This window comes from Erythranthe guttata, chromosome 4 (assembly GCF_056151865.1).
Source record: "Erythranthe guttata isolate IM_541 chromosome 4, IM_541, whole genome shotgun sequence".
Taxonomy (NCBI): domain Eukaryota; kingdom Viridiplantae; phylum Streptophyta; class Magnoliopsida; order Lamiales; family Phrymaceae; genus Erythranthe; species Erythranthe guttata.
Genome location: NC_142536.1, coordinates 5,232,442 through 5,246,858, shown reverse-complemented (window position 1 = coordinate 5,246,858; position 14,417 = coordinate 5,232,442). Strand labels below are relative to the sequence as shown.

The 14,417-nt window shown below is 32.5% G+C and overlaps 3 protein-coding genes across 3 annotated transcripts; 2 read left to right on the top strand and 1 right to left on the bottom strand.

The window, feature by feature from the left end:
- Window positions 1-37: 37 nt before the first annotated feature.
- On the bottom strand, window positions 38-1,845 carry LOC148770977 (putative 2-oxoglutarate-dependent dioxygenase AOP1). Its single transcript, XM_088817634.1, has 3 exons — window positions 1,442-1,845; window positions 371-695; window positions 38-290 (listed from the first exon to the last, which is right to left on the bottom strand). Exons 1-3 carry the CDS (start codon window positions 1,810-1,812, stop codon window positions 42-44), a joined length of 945 nt encoding a protein of 314 aa, XP_088673760.1. The 5' UTR covers window positions 1,813-1,845; the 3' UTR covers window positions 38-41.
- A 4,668-nt stretch (window positions 1,846-6,513) lies between these two features.
- LOC148770976 (plastidic ATP/ADP-transporter-like) lies at window positions 6,514-8,270 on the top strand. The gene is made up of 3 exons (XM_088816632.1): window positions 6,514-6,678; window positions 6,848-7,195; window positions 7,657-8,270. The coding sequence occupies exons 1-3, from the start codon at window positions 6,547-6,549 to the stop codon at window positions 8,029-8,031; spliced, it is 855 nt and encodes a 284-aa protein (XP_088672758.1). The 5' UTR covers window positions 6,514-6,546; the 3' UTR covers window positions 8,032-8,270.
- Window positions 8,271-10,147: 1,877 nt separating this feature from the next.
- On the top strand, window positions 10,148-12,394 carry LOC105972268 (root phototropism protein 3). Its single transcript, XM_012997204.2, has 2 exons — window positions 10,148-10,903; window positions 11,749-12,394. The coding sequence occupies exons 1-2, from the start codon at window positions 10,202-10,204 to the stop codon at window positions 12,262-12,264; spliced, it is 1,218 nt and encodes a 405-aa protein (XP_012852658.2). The 5' UTR covers window positions 10,148-10,201; the 3' UTR covers window positions 12,265-12,394.
- Window positions 12,395-14,417: the final 2,023 nt, after the last annotated feature.

Below are 14,417 nucleotides of genomic sequence, written 5' to 3'. Positions count from 1 at the left end.
TAAACACACACACACACATATATGAAATTATACATCAAAATTCAAATTCCGCAGTATGTTATGATAGCAGATTCAGTGGTGGGCCCTCCACCATTCTTGCAATATTCCAAGAATTCCAAATTATTGAAGGGCTTAAATTTCAATGGATTTTTATTATCAACAAGCTCCTCCGGAACTTGCAATATTCCACCAATGAAAGAAAAGAACCCCACAGAATACCTTATTTCCATTTCAGCCCCTCTTGCTACCACTCTGTGTAGAGGACTATATATTCTTCCATTGCTCCATGCCTAATATTTTTATAACATTTTTAATTTAACATATTTTTAATAATAATATAATCAATGGGATGAAATAGATAAAGACTGACCATGAATGCTTCGCCGGCCAAGACGAGGAACTTGGAAGGCGATGGCTCGAAATCGATCCACTCGCCACCTGGACTTTCGATCTGCAGACCTCTGACTTCATTCGTACCGATTACGGTTAGAAAACCCTTGTCCCTATGGGACTGCAGGCCGATATCGCTCTCGTTTTCGCCAGGTGGACGGTACTCGATGAGCCTAGTCATGTACAAAGAAGAATCGACTAGGTTGTCGTAGTATTTGTCGTGCAAGCCGTAGCTACTAACCACCATTTTCATCACCGTGTCGTGCAATTCGCTTAGCAAATTACTATATGAGTGTATAGTTTCACTTCAAAGTTCCACAAAAAGAAAAATGAGGTTAAAAAATTATGTGTCTATAAAGTAATATTTGATTTGAATCCTAAGATCAGATTAGTTGAAATAAAATAAGCAATTTTTACAACACAAGAATATACAATGAGGCAGCCCTTCTACATTTTTAACACTAAATAAATCTACAAAAGATATTGGGTAAATTACAGTCAACCCCTGAGGTAAAGTCAAATTACGAAAAGACCCCTCGTGTTTGGGTAATTATAACCATTCCCTCATCTATGCATTTTTTTTATGGTGTCAAATTCAATTTCTGATGCACCACAATTTGATATTTACAAACCACGAGAAACATCTTGAGATCAGATTGTTTCCAAAATGTAGATCTCGAATGGGGTAAAACGGGTATAAACTGGAGAATATTCCACATAATCTTAAAGATTCCACTAAATTTCACACCATAGGGATGGACGTATAAAAAGATTCATAATCGAGGGGTAATTGTAATTATCCAAACATTATGATTTTTTTCGTAATTTGACTTTACCTCATGGGGTGGCCATAATTTACCCTAAAATATTTTAACCAAAAAAGTTTAAAAATATATAATCTTAATTGATTTTTATAAGTCAACCATATATGCTCTAATTAATTGAAGAAAGTTGCATACACGACTTCTTGAAATATTTTGAACTAATCAAATATTATTATTACATTTATCAAAAAAAAAAAAAATCAAATATTTTATTAAATAAATTATACCAGAAAATGTCATGTCCATGGTGATGAGGCCACATGAGGGTGGTGAAGTCTTTGATACCTTGGTGGGTCCCACCATCTTCAATCCCAAAGCACTGAAACAAAGGCATCTCTGGATAATTACCTTCGTACCCAAACCCTAATAATCCAGACTTGTGTTTCATCTTCGTCTCCAACGGCAGCCCAAACACCTCCTTCAAAACCCCGAACACGCCGCCCTCTGCCGCCGCCGCATGAACGTTGTCGTAATCCACCACCACACATCCGTGCAATTCCAGTGCGCGCCGGACCGAATCCGACGTCGATTTCCACGAAGTTGTACCGAGGGTTGAGTTCGCTTCGGTGAGTTGTACTGTATGTAGCTTGGAACCCATGCTTGATTATTAGGGATTAATTATTATCCTTGATTAGCAGTCACTAATCAACGGCAATGGTTTAAATAAAAATGATTAGGTTCACTAATTTAATTTAATAGTATTGTAGTTACTATCAAATTGTGACATTTTGCTTCCTAGTTAAAATTATCAAATGCATGTTGATGACAAGTGTAATATAATTTTGCAAAAAATTAATAAAACAATGTTATGTTATGTAAATTTAGATTAGTTTGAGGTTAACTAGTTTTGATAATTATCTTTAATATTAAATTCACTTATAAACATTTTAACTAGTAAAAGTTTACGCAGTGTCGTCCCTGAGAACTCGGGGGCTTAGGCGAAATTTGAAGAATAACTTAAAACGGGGCCCTCTATCAAACGAGGAATCAAAAAAAAAAATTAAAAGGTGTTGGAAACTGAATATATATATAAATAACGTTTGATAAAAATGTTGGACTAAAAAGTTGCAGGGGTTCGGAGCAATCCCTAGCCGACCGCCTACTTCGCGTTCCCTAAGCGTTCTATATCAAATGCATATGCACACAAACATATATCGATGTTGGTGTGTAAATGAATGATAATCGCAAACTTAATTTTCATTTATTTTTTTATTTAAAATTAATTTGATGTAATGTAGATTTGACCAAGGCATATATAGCCAACTTTACTACATGCCTACATCATCATGAAAACCATTTTTCATTTAATTGATATGGATTAATTAATATTAAAGTCTCCATCTCTCAACTACTGAAATGTCACACGATTGGGAAATATACGATGCTTAAATTATTAAGTATTCCACACAAATACTAAATTTAATTTGTGTGAATAGAATAAAAGACAATAATAAACATTTATCTACAAGTGATCAATTGTAGATTTGTCTTTAAATGCAAAATGTTTAATATAAAAAGCTAGAGTTGAGCATGGGTCGATTTTATAGGTTCGTTAGGAGGCGTTTGAAAAAAAATATTTTGGGAGGAGAAAACAAAAAGGGAAAAAAAATTAAAAAAAATAAAAACAAATAAACAATCATCCCTGAGGTATGGTCAAATTACGAAAATCCCCCTCTTGTTTGGATAATTACAACCACCCCCATCAACTCCTCAAATTTAGTGGAATCTTCGAGATTATATGGAATATTATAACTTTTGTACCCGTTTTATCCCATTCGAACTCTACATTTTGAAGCAATTGATGACCATAATATGTGTTTTTTGGCTTGTATATATCAGATTATGGTGCATCAGAAATTGTATTTTTACAAAAAACGAGTACAAACTAGAGCACATTACACGAAATCTAGATAATTATGTTGAATTTGACACCATAAGGGTGGAGGGATAAGAAAAAATCATAGTTGAGGGGCAGATGTAATTATCCAAACAAAATGGATTTTTTTATAAATTGACCATACCTCACAAGGATGTTTGTAATTTACCCATAAATAAAAAAGTAAAGTAAACATTTTTTTGGTGAAACGTACTTTTATGAGCACTAGCATTTTTTTATAAGTGGAAAAGAAGTGTAATTGTAACTGTGGCATTACAGATATTTCAGGGCAAATGTGGATCTATGTGTAATTGAAATTTAATGGAGGGTGGCAAAATGTGCAAATTATACTAAAGTAAATACTCAATCATATATAAAATTAGGCAGAAGGGATTTACATCTTGAAACTATATATATAGTTTATTATCGCCACCGAAAAATATATACAAAATATAGATTTAACAATTAACAAAAAGCAATAAAAAGAATATTATGATGACGTCAAAAATGGGGCTGGTTGTTATAACGGCGATGGTTTTAATCACGTGTTTCGCAGATGCAGGTGAGATTCATAAAGATTATACCCAATCAGAGGTTGTCAAGTGTTTGAGACTATGCCTGTCCACGTGTCCCATACAAATTAGTCTTTGTTATCAATCTTGTCTCGGTATATGTACTAAGAAGAATATTGCCGCCGCCTCCGGTCCGGCCGCCTCTGGTCCTGCCGCCGCCTCCGCCGGTGGTCTGAACGGTGATGTGGAAGTGTAATTGGAATAACTATTAAAGAAAAAGTTACTTTTTTTTAGTAATTTTATTTTTTATTTTTGAATAAAAAGGTTACTACTGAGTTTTTGTTTAGTACTTTGGCAAAATATTTATATTTTTTTTATCTTTAATAAATTTGATAACAATAATTATTATTATCACCAATTAAGTGAATCAAGAAATATTTAGAATCCACTGAAAATAAGAGAAAAAATTCTGAAGAATATATTAAATCCGAAATTCTAAATAATCTTACATATATCTTATAGGCAAATTGCATATAACCAATGAGAAAGACTTTTAAATGCACATATGTCCAGACCAAAAATAGTTTCGCAAATAATGAATTTTTTTTCCGAAGTTAGACCTTTTTTTTTCTTGAAATTTTTTTCTTCTTAAAAAATTATTAATAATAAATAATAATAATAATTTAAAAAGGAGAATATTGCATATTTTACACAGTGCACCCTAAGATTGAAAATATTATCATTATGGACCCTTTTAAGTAGGGGTGGGCATTCGGGTCGGGTCGGGTTATTCGGGTTTTTTGCAAAAAAAAATTACCCGAACCCGACCCGAGATAACCGGGTACCCGGTTATTTCGGGTCGGGTTCGGGTTTTGCTATTTTTTTTATTTTTATTTTTTTTTCTTTTTCCTAATAATTATTTAATACTTCCAATTCGAAATGTGACATCACACTTCATAAAATATCAAAAATATATTAGATATTGCTTTACTTGGGTTACAAATACGGGAAGTAAAACATATTGTTATATACACAGATTCATAAAAACAAAAGAATTACTAAATTTATTACACAAAAACAATTAATCACAAAAAAAAATAAAAAAAATTATCAAACAAACAGTAACTAAATTTACATAATATATATATATATATATATATATATATATATATATATATATATATATATATATATATATATATACTAGTTTTGGAGCACGGTGACGGTGCCCGGTTTATATATTTGCAAAATGTGTTTTGTTTATGTTGTCGTGAGTTTGAAGGGGTTGATGATATGCTACGTTAAAGTTGCCCCCATATCCTGATAATATTAGAAGACTGAATATAAGGATCACATTAAAACAGAGCATTGTATATTGTGAGACGGGGTGTTGCTGCTTTAAGTTGAAGAAGTTGAATTTTAGAGTGAAGTCTTGTTGTAGTAGTAAGAAACCCCAAGTATAATTTAAAAAAGCTGCATGAGTTATATAGATAATCATACTAACTATTTACATTCATACTTTATATTGGCTGTACGCAGTATTTACATATATATACATAAAACCACTACACTGTGCATAAAAAAGCTTATAGTAAATTACTTTTTCGAATAATTACATTTTTACCCCTAATAAGGCCTTTTTATTATTATATCATCCCAGTAGTTTTTTAAATATTGCGGGCTGCACACATTCTTTGCTACCATTTTTCTTTAATTATTAAATCAGCCATAATATTTTCTGATAATTACATTACTGCCTCTCGCAAGGCCTTTTTATTATTATTACTAGTAATTGTCCCCGTGCGATGCACGGGGCAACAAATTACATTGTTTTGATGTTGTAAGAATATAAACAAACGTTTGATGTATCGTATGATCAAAATGTTGTTATAATCATTCATTAATAATTCATCAGTGGAACATTACTAAGTATACTACACAACCAAAAAAAACAAAAAACAAATAACTTTACTGTTGAATAATTTTCCAAATAAACTGAATCAACTAATACCATTAGATTGAAAAATTGAACCAACAACAAAATCATCAACTATGTCTTTCATGTTGAGTTTTAAAGTAATTAGATTTAATAACTTACTTAACCTAATCAAAATTAAACTATCGACAACATACCAACGTAAAATGCCATCTATACATCTTGCATCGTAATTAAGCCCTTCTTCATTGCCTCGTTTTGGTCCTGTTTTGTCACTGGAATTAACAATTATATTGGAAAATTAAGAAACAAAAATAAATATAAACAATAAATTAAATATCCATACAAACAATATGTCTTGAAGGCGACTTCCAATAGCTTGTGGCTCCGCCCATTTTTGCTTAGTTCTCTCCAATCATCCATTTCTATAACATGTCCAATAACATCTTTATACACAAAATTTGAAATCTTTGGTATAAATTAATGAAACACATAATTTAACAAAATGAAATTACATATAAGCCATGATGGAAAAAGATGCAAACTAATTACCACACAGTCAATAGAATGAAGAAGAAAATAAGACAAAAATTCTAAAGTCGGGTTACAATAGAAGAAGCCTTAGGTAGGATGAATAAATAAATTCAAATGTTGCAGAGGTGGATATAAATAAGAAGAGCAAACACAAACGTGCTGAAGTGGAAGAGAGAAGTTGAAAGTGTTAAGAGTCTTAAGGGAAATCTTTGGGAATCGTCCATCTTTGAGAGAAGTTACACCGCTGTATCATTTTTATGTGTTTTTTCCTAAAATTTAACCATATTTAATAACTTTCTTAATATATATGTAAGAACGTTAAACGACGGGTATTATTGAACGGAGGGAGTATTATGTAATATTATAGAAGTACACATGATTTGGAGTTTGTTTAGTTACTTATTATAAGTTCCTTATTAATTCATCTTTTTATTTATTTATTTATTAATTTTTATTATTTAGGATAAGCCAAAGATGGGGACAATGGAAAGCTTAAAGTTTTTGGTGTCGTCGAGATATATTAGAGATCTCGCCACTTTGGTCGTCGCATATGGTATTAGCATTAACCTCGTCGAGGTTACATGGAAATCGAAGCTCAAAGCTCAGGTAAAAATATAAAAATATTACGCTCTTGCCCTTATTATTATTTTTTAAATTACTCTTTTACCCTTATTGTGGCTAAAAAAAGAAAGAAGAAAAAAACTACACTTTTACCCTTATTATTTTTTTTTCAATATTTTTTTTTGAACTCCTTGACATTTCGAAAATGGTGTAGTTCCCAACGCCGAATGAATATTCATCGTTTATGGGCGATTTCTCGACGGCCACCGGAATAGCAACCTTCACAATGATGCTTTTGAGCCAATGGATCTTTAGCAAGTACGGCTGGGGAGTGGCGGCAAAGATTACTCCGACGGTGTTGCTTCTCACAGGAGTTGGCTTCTTCTCCCTCCTCCTATTCGGCGGTCCGTTGGGTCCCGCTCTTGCTAATTTTGGGATGACCCCTCTTTTAGCGGCTGTCTACGTCGGAGCCATGCAGAATATTTTTAGCAAGAGCGCAAAATACAGCTTATTCGATCCGTGTAAGGAAATGGCTTACATTCCTTTGGACGAGGATACCAAGGTTCGTCACTTTAAACCTTAACTATTAACCTTTTTTTTTTTTTTCAACTTATTTATTTCGATCCGAAATTTTGCATCAAATATCATCCGCAAAATGATAATGTAAAATTAAGTAAATAAATTAATTCATTATCATATGTTGTATATACTAGGCCATCGTTTGGTTGCCACGATGAAATTAGCCAAAAATAAAATAATTTGCAATTCTATTTGGGATAATTTTATATTTCGAAAAGGGGTCGAATAAATAATTTCCAAATAAAACAATATTACCGATTAAGGGGTAAGTTTTCGGTAATCTTGAAAATTTATTGAACTAACCAACAGTAAATTAGTCTCGATTGTTTACTTAATCATGACATATTTTCTCAACCAAACAAGAAATTTTCCATGTTTAGAAGTTGTTCGATGGCTATTTCTTACATGAGATTTTTATTTTAATTTTTTTTTGATCTTTTTTAGGTTAAAGGGAAAGCGGCGATTGACGTTGTGTGCAATCCGCTCGGGAAATCCGGAGGTGCATTAATACAGCAATTCATGATTCTAACATTCGGATCCCTAGCGAATTCGACCCCCTACTTAGGTGGCATTCTTCTCGTAATAGTTCTTGCATGGCTAGGTGCCGCCAAGTCATTGGACGGCCAATTCACCGCTTTGAGACAAGAAGAGGAGCTCGAGAAGGAGATGGAAAAAGCTGCCGTGAAAATACCCGTTGTCTCTTCAGATGAAACCGGTTCGAACGGATCTCTTTTAAGCGGGTCGACCCTGAACCCAACCTCGGGCGACCTGTCCGATGCTTCTCCTTCTGAGGCCTCGTCATATCCTAAGAATGCTTGATTGTTATTACTATTATTATTCCTTATTAGATTTTATTTTTTTATAGGCATAGAAATAAGTAGAACTGAAAAACATATGTGTAGTTGTTAGTTGGTATCTATCTATATACCTCTATTGTGTAATGTGGTAAAAGGCTTTTTTTCCCTTTAGATGTTGAATAGAATAATGTTGAATTTTGATTTGGACAGGTTCTTGAATCCTGTTAATATGTAATACATTTTCAACCAATTATTTCTAGATGATCTTGGCTTATGATTCAATTGCCATCTATAAGAAAATAGTACAATAGAATGAATGGGCTTTGGGGATAAAGAGAAGCCCAAGACGAAGGAAAACCTGATCGGAAAAGGCGAAAATAGTACAATAGAATGAATGGGCTTTGGGGATGAAGAGAAGCCCAAGACGAAGGAAAACCCGATCGGAAAAGTGCCAAACTGCCCTAAGAGACATGAATAAAGGAGTGTTGGGGAAGGTTTTCAGGTGTCAGCATTCTGACAGTCAAGTCAGTTGGATAAAGTTGGAAAACGAATACCTTGTGTTCAACGGGTGTATTTATACCTGCCATAGGGATGGGTCTGGTGGAACCCCTATCTTATCAAACCACAACGCACGTGCAGGATGACGTGACATGTTGCGAGCTCATTTTACCTACTGAAGGCGATCTGCTTCCTATCTCTACGGCCTCTGTCCCTAAGCTTCCTTCTTGTTGGTTAGTGGGCCCCTTTTCAGCCCACGTCATAGTGCAGGCTTTCCGCCGTTGTTTCTGACATTGGGCCGAATGTAGACGCATGCGGCCGCTTACACATGCTCTATATGGGGACTATTTGGTAGGCTTCAGCAGCAGTTAGAGAAACATTTACTGAATATTAAAAATGCAGAAAAAAAATAACCTTTGTTATGCAAATATTCCATTTCAAGGACAAAAAATCATGGCTTATTCTGTATTGCATATACAACCAAAAGTTCATTACAACACCAAACAACAAATTATGACAGTGACTTCAAATAGATGGATGGATGGATCTCCATCTTACACACCTCACTGGTTTTTTTTACCATTCTACCCTCATTTTCTAACCACCATGTATTAGAAGAAAAATATCTCTGAAATCGAGGTTCTTTTATCGTTTTCGTATTTCCAAAATTAATCGTACAACATACTTTCTGTAATGCCATTTTGTCAAGCAAGAATACAAATGTGTAGTTGTCTTCATAGCTTCATTACAAGTTTCTTTTTTTTGGTCTTTATCAAGACTTTCCGAATAATTCCTTACACAAAACTTGGCATTTCTGCATACTTTTCTCTACTTGTCTTTTCTGCAAGGAAATAATAATAATAATAATAATAATAATAATAATAATAATAATAATAATAATAATAATAATAATAATAATAATAATAATAATAATAATAATAATAATAATAATAATAATAATAATAATAATAATAATAATAATAATAATAATAATAATAATAATAATAATAATAATAATAATAATAATAATAATAATAATAATAATAATAATAATAATAATAATAATAATAATAATAATAATAATAATAATAATAATAATAATAATAATAATAATAATAATAATAATAATAATAATAATAATAATAATAATAATAATAATAATAATAATAATAATAATAATAATAATAATAATAATAATAATAATAATAATAATAATAATAATAATAATAATAATAATAATAATAATAATAATAATAATAATAATAATAATAATAATAATAATAATAATAATAATAATAATAATAATAATAATAATAATAATAATAATAATAATAATAATAATAATAATAATAATAATAATAATAATAATAATAATAATAATAATAATAATAATAATAATAATAATAATAATAATAATAATAATAATAATAATAATAATAATAATAATAATAATAATAATAATAATAATAATAATAATAATAATAATAATAATAATAATAATAATAATAATAATAATAATAATAATAATAATAATAATAATAATAATAATAATAATAATAATAATAATAATAATAATAATAATAATAATAATAATAATAATAATAATAATGATAAAATAGCCTTATAAATAATGTCCATTGCTCCAATACACTAGTGCACATTCTTGAATTATTACATTCTTGAATTGTACTAAAATGCAGAACCTGGAAGAATATTCCGAACTGATCACATTACCGTCGGGAGAACTCAAGCCGTTCATGTCCGAAATCGATGACTGCATTTCGGACATGGATTATTTTATCAAGACCTTATCCAGCCTCAAGGATAAGGCAATCAGGCCGGACGAGATTAGCTCAATCATAACACACTGCGCCACCAAATGGCTTCCCGAGCTAGCCCTCGACCAACAATTAGAACCCGTTGCCACTACTACTAAACACGACGCCGTTTCATTGACCAAGAAAAGGCTCTTCATCGAAACTCTAATCGGAATTCTTCCCCCGGAGAAAGAGTACTACATTAATAATATAATCCCATGCAACTTCCTCTTGAGGCTTCTACGGGTCGCTAATACGAGTCGGGCGGGACCCGTTTATGTTTCCGAGCTCGAAAAGCGGGTTTCTTTGCAGCTCGACCAGGCTTCTTTGAAGGAATTGAGATTGTTGTTCGATTTCGGGCTCGTTCTTCGCTTGGTGAGGGGGTTCGTGAGCGCGGGAGGAGATGCCGCCGGTGGGAAGGTGGCGGTGCTCGTGGACAGTTATCTAGCCGAAGCGGCTAGTGACGACGGCTCGTGTGTGGTGGCGGTGAGTGGATTTGTGGAGCTTGCTACTGCGATTCCGGGCCATGCACGGTTGATGGATGACGGGCTTTATCGGGCAGTTGACATGTACCTTAAAGTAAGTTTTTGTTTCATCGCACGTTGTCTTTTTTTTTTTTTAAGTGAAAATGGTGAGATTCTTGAAAATAGTCGTCGTACGACAACTTATGATCGATACATGGATCGCATCTAGCCAGACACAATCAGCTAATGCGATTCGTCGATGTTAGGTTGAACACGAAATTAAGAACAAGAAGATATAGATAAAACAAGAGTTATAGCGGTAGAAGCTAAGAAGGCCTTTTAATTTGCCTTGTAGAAACCTAAATTTCTCCTTTATGGTTCACAAAAATGGAATAAAGTTGGAACCTTGTAAAGTAGCAAAAAAGGGGCTTTAATTTGGAGGTATATTGACAAGAACTTTTTGTGTTGTCACAAGCACTAGATTCTTTAGCAAAAAAGTATAGTCAATTCATTTTCTAAATAATAGGAGCTGGTAAGACGTTCAATTAACAAGATTTTTATTTATTTAAACTAGCTACAAAAGTTAAATTTAAGTCCACAATTAAATACTATTATCGATTGAATTTGTAGCATCCCTCATCCCTCCATCCCGAGAGGGTTTGACTAAACAACGATAGTGTTATTTTATCCTTTAAATTCCATATTAGTTTTCTTAAATGAGAGGTAAGATTTACTAGAATTGAACAGAGTTAGAGGGTGTTTGGCTAAGCTTATTTTAAACAACTGACAAGCTGCTACATCTTATTTTTTATATGATTAATTTTTAGAGTTTTTAGATAATGAAATAGAAATAACATACCATATGTAATGATTTGGAAGCTATTGAACGAGATCGTAGATTTACCCGGGGCACCTATATAATTGCTTTCGCGGGTTCGTTCGTTATTTCAATCTTGGCAGGCACATCCAGAGGTGTCGAAACAGGATCGAAAAACACTATGCAACTTAATCGACACCAACAAGCTATCGCAAGAGGCGTCTCTCCACGCATCCCGAAACGAGCGGGTCCCGGTTCGGGCCGCGTTCCAGATTCTCCTCTCGGAGCAAACTAAGCTCAAGAGCCACTTTATTGAGTGGAGTGGATCAATGAGCTGGGGCCCGCACAGCCCGGCCCGTTACTCCTCAAATCGCGAAACGGGCCCTTCATGGATCGAGATCGAGAGGTTGAAGGAGGATGTTGTGAGTATCCAGAGCCGGTGCATGGCCATGGAAATGCAGATTGAGAAGATGAAAGAGGAGAAGAAGACGAAGAAGAGAGGGTTGTCTTATTTGATGAGCTGGAAGAAGAATTTAGTTGGTGTTAATAATCCAGGGTTTAATAAGGATATAATAATTGAAGATCAAGAAATTGAGGCTGGTTCGAGGATTAATGTACGAGGTAGAACTCACACTTACAGGAGGAAATCATTGTCCTGAATAAATTTAGAGGGAAATATTCGCAACGGTTGGTTATGTTTTCAGTTCAATTTAATTCTTTTCTCGAAACGAATTCGTGTTTAATTTTCAAATTATTCTCGTATAATACATTTTCCCCAACACCTTTTAACAGATTTTTTAACCGCTACAGTATATTTTAACAAAAAAATAGTTTAATTCTCTAATTAGTACTCCATCAAAACATATTTCCATAAAATAAAATGAAAATAAGTCCTAAAAACGAATCCAAATTTCAATTATATTCATAAATAAATTTAGGAAAGAAATAAATAATTAAAGAAGAAAATGAAATAAAACAACTCCAATTTAGCCCAAGTAATCCTTGAAGAGCCATTTTCAATCCGTTTTTTCTCAGACTGTTCATCCCTTCGTGCGGCTCTTTTTTGTCCACGAAACCCATAATTATTAATTTACATTAAATGCCACTTAAAGAATGGGCATCAAGATTATTCCCACTAATCTTGGACGGTCGGTTTTGTTTTCATTTCACTTTTATTCTTGGGTAAATTGCAATCATCGTTTAAGGTATGGTTAAATTTAGAAAAAAATATTTTTTGTTTGGGTACTTACAACCACCGCCTCCAATTATAAATTTTCTTACACATCCATTCTTGCAGTGTCAAATTTAGTGGAATCTTCTAGATTATATGGAATATTCTTAATTTTGTACCCGTTTTATCACATTCGAACTCCACATTTTGAAGCAAAATGATCATAAGATGTGTTTTTTAGCTTGTGGTGCATCTGAAACTGCATTTTGGAAAAAAAACGAGTACAGATTAGAGAACTTTCCACGTAATCTAGAAGATTATGTTGAATTTGACACCATAAAGGTGACGTGTAAGAAGATTCATAGTTAAGGGGTAGTTATAATTATCCAAACATGAGAGTTTTTTCCCGTAATTTGACCATACTTCAGGAATAGTTTTAATTTACCCTCGAAACGAAGTTGTGTTTGTGAAGATTTTTAAAAGAAATTTCCAAAACAACTTCTAAAGTTTCTCTCACATTCGGACAAATAAACATTAATTTATTTTTCAAAATTGTTCTTCTATAATAGGTTTTCCCCAACACCTTTAAACTAATTTAACCGCTACAATATATTTTATTTCATATTAAATTATAAAAAAAAAATACTTTAATTCTTTAATTACTCCATCAAAACGTATTTCCACAAAAATAAAATTAAAATAACTCCTAAAAACGAACCCAAATTCCAATAATATTCATGAGGAAAAAAATAAATAAATAATAAAAGAAAAAAAAAAGGGGGTAAGTATAGATAAATCCCCAAATACAAACTTAAAGCGCGGATCAGTCCCTACAGACGTTTTATAGGCGGATCAGTCCCTACTGCAGAATTTCACATGCAGTTCAGTCCCTATGTTTATATTATTATATTATTTTTTTCTCTCTGTGTCTCTCTCTCCATTTAATTTTTCTCTCTCTTCCTTTTTTCTTTCTTTTCTCTCTCCTCTTTCCTCTTTTTCTCTTTCTCTTTTCTCTTTTCTTTCCTTGCTCCGTTCCAATTCAAAACTCAATTTTCAGTTATTTTTCTTTAAACAACAAATGAAAAGGCGCAAGAAAAAACTCGTGAAGAAAACAAAATGAAAAGAGGAAAGAGACTCATTCTCGAAGAATTGTGAAGGGGAAGAAACAAGATTTGATTTTGTTTTTCTAGTGATATATTTAAAAGATGTTTGATAGTTTGATATAGGTTCTGAGAAAGACGTTTCTCGTATTATTTTTTGAAACATTTTGTGTTTTACGTGACTGCATTAGTATATGCCGTATTAAACAATAGTATTGCTAGTGTGGTTGGATGGTGTTGAAATAAGAGATGAAAAGTACTAGTATTGCTAGTCATGTAGTAGAATAAATGCGTCAACATAGTACACTTACGCCTAGAATCAAGTATATTTGGTTCAGTGGTGAAGTACGTGTTGTCTAAGTGAGTATCATGTCGGCATTTTGAACTCTAAACGCAACACCATTGTTCATCAATCTTAAAATAGTCCTTTAAAATAATTTTTATGTCCCTCCCACACTCACTAATCACTAAATTTATTATGAAATTGGTACAATTCAATTCATTATAACTATGGTACAATTTATTCTACATAGAAATGCAT